General features: G+C 40.3%; 1 protein-coding gene across 1 annotated transcript; it reads left to right on the forward strand.

Moving 5' to 3' along the window:
* Positions 1-1,024: 1,024 nt before the first annotated feature.
* LOC107700513 (prostaglandin E2 receptor EP4 subtype-like) lies at positions 1,025-3,786 on the forward strand. Its single transcript, XM_016502192.1, has 2 exons — positions 1,025-2,257; positions 2,900-3,786. Exons 1-2 carry the CDS (start codon positions 1,388-1,390, stop codon positions 3,491-3,493), a joined length of 1,464 nt encoding a protein of 487 aa, XP_016357678.1. The 5' UTR covers positions 1,025-1,387; the 3' UTR covers positions 3,494-3,786.
* Positions 3,787-7,341: the final 3,555 nt, after the last annotated feature.

The following is a 7,341-nucleotide window of genomic DNA, read 5'->3' on the forward strand; positions in this document are numbered from 1 at the left end:
ATGGGGAGTCTATGGGATTGACTCCCTTTTGCAGCCAGCCTCTAGCGGCCAGTTGACGAATTACAGTTTAAGTCACTTAGTTTTGGCTTCACGAGAGAGAGCGGGAGGTTGCCGCTCGGGCGAGAAGGGTCTGGCTGCAGCTGGCGCTTGCACTCTCAGACTTGCATTCTCAGGCTTGCACTCTCAGACACTTGCACTTCCGCTAGCCACGTCACTTGCAGGCTTTATTATGCAAGCCTGAGAATGCATGTCTGAGAGTGCAAGCGCCAAGCTGCAGCTAGACCCTTCTCCTGAGAGTGCAAGCGCCAGCTGCAGCCAGACCCTTTTGGCTCGGGCTGGACCAGCCGATGCGCATGCAAAGTCATAGTTGGAGCTACGCATGCGCATTGGCTGGTCTAGCCTGAAAAACAAGCTTTTTAAACGCTATTTGAGCATTAGAAATAACATTCATGGGGCAGTTCATTTCAGATTTTGTTGCTGATTTGAAACATGTGATTTAATCGCAAGTTCAGCGAGCCGTTTTTGAGATTTCAGGATTCCCCCATTCATTTAGATAGGACTTGGTCTTGTTTGAGCTGCCGGCGGCCGAGTGAACGGACTTTCCTTGAAAGGGACTTTGCCCTGGACCAGGTTAGCTGTGCAGTGTAAGTTACTATGGCAACGAACGCAGCTAAAGCCAAGCCACTTTCATGGTACTTATAAAACCCAAAATTGGTGCAAACTAAACTGAAATTTACCTGGCTAGCCAGCTAATCCGGCTTCATTGTACAGACCCCAGATCCTTAAAGTGGTAGTTCACTAAAAAAAAAAAAAAAAAAAACCCTGGTTACCTGACTTTCTTCTGAAGAACACCACAAGCAAAAATATTTCATTTAACTTTTAAATAGAAACTGTTGAATCTCCAAATGCAAAAAATTCTTAAGATGATCAAGAACACCGTTATCACCATTTAAAGGAGTATTTGTCTTTTCAGTGACACGCTCAGTTATTGAGCCATCATTCACATGAAACAAATATGGTGATGTAGGCTAATCAAATCACAGCATTATTGTTATTATTTGCCTTTCATACATTTGGACATAATGAGCAATAGAGAAAGATATTGATCTGCAAAATAATGCAGTTAAACATGCAACACAGTTGCCACTACAGCAATTCCTCACAGAATTGAACTTGCTATAATAAGCCACACACCTGCGTTTACTATCAGCTATTTCTGACTGCATGGGATTGCAGGTGACGTCACTCTTTAAAGCTGACATCACACAGTGGGTAGAGGAGCTGTGGGTTTCTATAAAAGCAGTGACACCTATGAGATGCGCGTAAACGTAAGAGGTAAACCGCGAGTCCGTTCATTAGGCTAATTATTGAGTGAATCCAAGCACTTATGAAAAAGCAAAGTGTAGACTTTCAGTTTGTGGAAGCACTTGTCAACCTATCAGAAATGAATGATTCACTGCTGAACGTGGGTTTGAATGTGTCAGAAGCCAACAGCTCGTCTCATGCCTTGAGTCTGGACTATCGCTCTCTCATCACTTCGGCCACTATGTTTGGCGTCGGGGTCCTCGGAAACCTCGTGGCGATCGTGGTGCTTTGCATCTCCAAAAAGGAGCAGAAGGAGACCACCTTCTACACTCTGGTGTGCGGGATGGCCATCACGGACTTGCTGGGCACCTGTTTCACTAGTCCGGTGGTCATCGCCACATACATCGTGGGCAGGTGGCCAGGCGGAGCGCTCCTGTGCCATTTCTTCTCCTTCTCCATGCTGTTCTTCGGATCGGCTGGCATGTCTATTCTGTGCGCAATGTCAGTGGAGAGATATCTGGCCATAAACCACGCGTACTTCTACTCGCAGCATGTGGACCGGGCTATGGCTCGGTTCGCGCTGATGGCGACGTACCTGGCGAATATCGTGCTGTGCATCTTGCCCAGTTTTGGTTTCGGAAAGCACACGAGACACTTTCCCGGAACTTGGTGCTTCTTGGACTGGCGCGCCATGGACTCCGTCGGCGCTTCGTACACGTTTCTGTACGGAGGTTTCATGCTGCTGTTGATCGCCGTTACCGTCATGTGTAATTTTGCCGTGTGTCGTTCACTGGTCGGGATGAGTAAAATGAGTCGCATGGTGAGGGCAGAGGTATCCGGACACACAGGCTCCAGGCGCAGCTTCAGATTAACATCTGCAGCGGAGATCCAGATGTTCTGGCTGTTAATTTTCATGACCATCGTGTTCCTGATATGCTCCATCCCTTTAGTGGTGAGTCATTCTGTCCTATAGTGGACAGTGTTCATATTATTTGTTCTAGTGTAATTTATATTATGTATGGATAAGAGCTATACCAAAGGAGTTTGTTCATCTCATCCTGCCAGTCATAAGGCAAAATGAACAACTGCTTATCTCACAACAGTGGCAATCATTTCGGTATCAAACCACTGCATCAGCTCCACTTTTATATCTAGAAATTAATTACTGACTTCATTAGTTATTATTAGTTCATTAGTTAGAGCTCCAATGGAGTCAATCAAGCCAATCAGACTTGATTATACTCAAGGATTATGAACAGGTGAATTCATGTTGTTTGTCACATTTTGAAAGTGGGTGAATGGCTTGACTCTCTATCTTTTTTTCTGGATCTATTAAGTTATCTAAAAGCAACTAAATCTAAAGAAAATTTGATATTCATGACTAAAAAAATATTCTGATTGTAAATTAAAAAAATATAAAATAATAGTGAACATAAAGTTGTGTGAAGTCATGTGTATTCAAGGTGCAGGGCAAATAGTTGAGTGCTTTTCATTTAATTGTTACATGTATGTTATACATGTACAGTATATGGACTCTGATGTTGTGATCTTTTCTAATTGTAATGGGCTTGAATTTTTTTTTTCAACCTAACAGGTGCGCATCTTTGTCAACCAGCTGTACGATCCGGCTTACATATCATCAGGCAAAAGTCCAGACTATCGCAGTGATCTCCTGGCCATTAGATTCGCCTCCTTCAACCCTATCCTGGATCCATGGGTGTATATTCTGTGCAGGAAAAACCTATTAACCAAGGGTTGCACACGACTCAAACGTAATATTAGACTGAGGAAAGGGGATCATAGTCGTGTTTTGGGTTGGATGGATGGTCAGCACTCACCTCCGTCATTTGCTCAAAGCAATTGCACAAGTTATGCGTCATTGCGCACGGCCATCTGTAGAAATGACGTAGGTAAACAGACCAGCACGAACACTAAATCTTATGTGGACTTAACCCTTCGCCAGGCATGGGACTTTGATACAGCTCTGGCTGAGTTTCATCCCTTCAGCGTCGAGCAAAACGGTGTCATGGGGTTTGATGAAGATGAAGGAGAATCAAGCCCCACACTCCTTGCCAAGACTGCTGTGGCACTACCAAACACTCAAATATTAGAAAATAAGGCTGAAATAGTAACCTACACTTTCAGTACACCTAGTTCATGTGTATCAGAAAAGTGCCTGAGACAGTGACCTAGATGCCAATCTAGATTTATTCTTTAAAGCACTGTGAGAAAAAAAAGACTTGTTCTTTTGTCTGTGTTAGTTTACATTCACTAATAATTCTGTGAATTTGCTTTATTTAGGAATCTGGAATGATCCAACTTTAGGATTAAACCATAAGAGGAGGCACTACGTTTAGTCAGATAACATGGGTGTGTTTTATGTGTGGATATGGATATGTTGCTTCCTTCTACCGTGCTGTGCCATGCTACATGCTGGGTTGTACTTGACTGTGACTTGTAAAACTGTGAATAATTTATTAAAGGTGCAATTTATTTTCATCACATGCAAGAGTACAACTGACCAACAAACACTTGCAATTTTGATACAGCTCTGGCTAACTTTGTGGTCCCTTAATCATTTTTTTATGCAGCATCAAAAAGTTAGGTGTTACAAATTCAAGATGATGAGTCAATAACTCAAAGTTTTGGTGCTTGATAAATATTTATAATAATATCCCAATACTCTGATTCATCTGAATTTGCGACTAACGGTAATGATATTATGAAAGAACCAATCTTCAATAATCTTGTATTTAGTATTATATTAATGTATTGACATTCTTATGATGCTTATTTCAAAGCCATTAATCATAATCATTTTGTAAAAGTCCAGATGAACCTGAATATATTCCATTTGAGCAATAGCTGGTAAAAAGGTGAAAAGTGTAATCAGGCCCTTTGTTGTGCTTCTCCAAGTCCACAGTGTTTTTCACATAAAACCAAGGGAAAGCTATTTGTTGACATCATAAGCACTAGTTCTGGTTGTTTTGAGCCAATCACATGATCTGTAAATTGCATATAACTAATTGCACTGGAAAATTATGCCATATTATGTCATGGCTACTGACTGATGGCACCACAAGAATGAGCACGGTTCAAATCTCTTCACTAGCAACTATCCTATGTCATGAAATGCAGCAGACTGGGAAAGTATGTCCACTTCACAACTGAAGGCAAGATAAAACATCTACAATAACAATCAAATACTTATTAAATGTTACCACAAAAAAAAAAGAAAAAAGGATGTGACAATACATATTATGGAAATACCAGACTTTCACAGATTGAATAGGTGAGTAGCAATGGGGAAAAAAAACCCAACAACTTTAAATTGTACGTAGGCATTAAAAAAGTAACAAGAGAGACTTGTTTAATCACACTGAATGATTTTCTCAATGCAAAGTGAAATAAACTGCAGACATACAAAGGTTTGGTTTAAGAGGGAAAATAAAACGCAATGGCACTGGACAAGAACAGCTATCTAGTCCATACAACCACAATTAAAATACAGCACAGTAGATCACAATAAAACATGGCCCTTAAAGGGATCCTTCACACCCTCATAGCATCCATAGCATAGCATACATCCCACATGTATATGACTTTCTTTCATCAGATGAACTTTTTAGAAAAAACTCCTCTGCATATAATGCAACAGTATGGAACGCTTCGAAAATATGAAAGTGAACACGATAGAAGCCCATATAACTGCAGTTGATGAATCAATGTCATGCTCACTTTATGTGGTTTTTGAAGAGCTCTCATACATTTGCATTATATGGACTAACATTTTTTCTTTGTGTTCATATAAAGAAAGAAATCATACATCTGGCACGGCATGAGGGTGAATAAATGAAGATTTTTGGGGTGGACTATCCCTTTAAATAGCAAGGTGTGATGCAGAGGCCAGAAACATATTTCAGACAGATTACAGCGTGTTGAATTAATATTGAATTTCAAAGCAAGTTTTTGTGTTTGTTCAATGTGCTGTCTGCATTGATAAATCTTTTAAAGGGGTGGTTGATTGCGATTTCACTTTTTTAACGTTAGTTTGTGTGTAATGTTGCTGTTTGAGCATAAACAATATCTGCAAAGTTACAAAGCTGAAAGTTCAATGCAAACGGAGATATCATCTCCTTTTATATCAGTTTAATGCCTACAAAAACGGCTGGTAGGGACTACAAGTTACTTCCCGGGTTCATGACGTAACAAACCCAGATAAACTCTGCCCTCGGGAAAAGTCAGCAAAGGGGCCGAGGCCATGCTGCGCTGCTTTAGAGAAGAGGAAGAGAAAACTAGAGGTGCACGTAAAAATCTATTCATATATGAATCGCGATTCTGTCTTCTAACGATTCTAATGGATTCACAAGTTTCAAAATCAATGTTCTAAAGCAGCGGTTCTGGCTGGTAGGGACTACAACAAATTACTTCTCGGGTTCGTGACGTAACAAACCCAGATAAATCCCGCCCTCGGGAAAAGGCAGCAAAGGGGGAGAGGCCATGCTGCGCTGCTTTAGAGAAGAGAAAGAGAAAACTAGAGGTGCACGTAAAAATCTATTCATATATGAATTGCAATTCTGTCTTCTAACGATTCTAATGGATTCACAAGTTTCAAAATCAATGTTCTAAACAGCGGTTCTTAATACTGTTCCTACAGTCCCCCTGCTCTGCACACGCTCTGCATCTATCTCTCTCTCTCTCTCTCTCTCTCTCTCTCATTCAGCTCAGCTCCAACAATGAACTGTTCCAATTATACACTTATTTTCACATAGCTGTGAGAAGTGTTAAACATGGATGCGTGTGCAGTTGCCGTACTGTATTAAAGCTTTAATCAGGATAAAACCGTATATTAAAAGCTAACATAAGCAGTAGCATTTACCAGTGGCGGCTTGTTGGTTTTACATTTACATTTACATTTAGTCATTTTGCAGACGCTTTTATCCAAAGCGACTTACAATTGGGGGATACATAAAGCGATTCTTCTTAAAGAGGCAAACAGATACAGGAAGTGCCTGCAATACCAAGTTTCTAGACATTATTCAAATAAGTACAAGCTAGAAAGAGAAGGAATAAATAAAGAGAGTTTTTTTATGATGAAGTCAAGTAGCTTCGAAAGAGCTGTCAGCTGTCACTTGAAAATTGTCAGGGATTCAGCATTCCGGATAGGGGTGGGAAGATCGTTCCACCAGCCAGGAATGGTGAACGAGAATGTTCTGGATAGTGATTTTGAGCCTCTCTGTGATGGTACCACGAGGCGTCGCTCACTAGCGGATCTCAGACTTCTGAAGGGGATGTAGATTCGTAGTAGTGAGTGGAAGTAGGCGGGTGCTGAGCCTGTGGCTGTTACCGGTATTCAGTGCAAGGAGATAAAGAGAGGTGTAACATGGGCTCTTTTGGTCTCGTTGAAGACCAGTCGTACCGCTGCATTCTGAATCATTTGTAGCGTTTTCAAATAGAGGAGGCACACTAATTGAAATGGTCTGGGATCCCTGCCGATTATTATTATTATTATTATTTGCTTAACCACTTTAAAATGGCTTTTTGGTTGCTTTTAGTCAGAAAACATAAAGAAAACAACACACAGCAAGATAATATAACTTCACTTACCTGGCCTATCACTTGAAGCAATTATTATATTATTTGCTTAACCACTTTAAAATGGCCTTTTGGTTGCTTTTAGTCAGAAAACGTAAAGAAAAGGACATGCATACAGCAAGATAATATAATTTCACTTACCTGGCCTATCACTTGAAGCAAACATCCATCCCTTCTTAAAAGTCTGTGTTAAAAGAGAGCTGCCTGTTGTGACATTTAATTAAGCCGCGGCGACTGCTGTAGCCTATATCCAGTTTTCCCTTTTTTTTTTTTTAATTTGTATATATACTGTTTGAATGACAGCCTGGTAAATCTGTTGGCGATCAAATATTCAATATTGCTAGCATTTACAAAAGTCGATATTATGGCTATTATGTTTTCCTTCTTTGATAATTAACTAATATTTTATTCAATAGTACAATAAAAGATTGTTTTAATTAA

This window comes from Sinocyclocheilus anshuiensis, unplaced genomic scaffold, assembly GCF_001515605.1.
Source record: "Sinocyclocheilus anshuiensis isolate Anshui unplaced genomic scaffold, SAMN03320099.WGS_v1.1 scaffold718, whole genome shotgun sequence".
Taxonomy (NCBI): Eukaryota; Metazoa; Chordata; class Actinopteri; order Cypriniformes; family Cyprinidae; genus Sinocyclocheilus; species Sinocyclocheilus anshuiensis.

Excerpts from the sequence above, each read along its gene's own strand:
- LOC107700513 (XM_016502192.1), top strand. The coding sequence starts at position 1,388 with ATGAAAAAGCAAAGTGTAGACTTTCAGTTTGTGGAAGCACTTGTCAAC. Across the intron at positions 2,258-2,899 it reads TATGCTCCATCCCTTTAGTG|GTGCGCATCTTTGTCAACCA; the intron begins GTGAGTCATTCT and ends TCAACCTAACAG.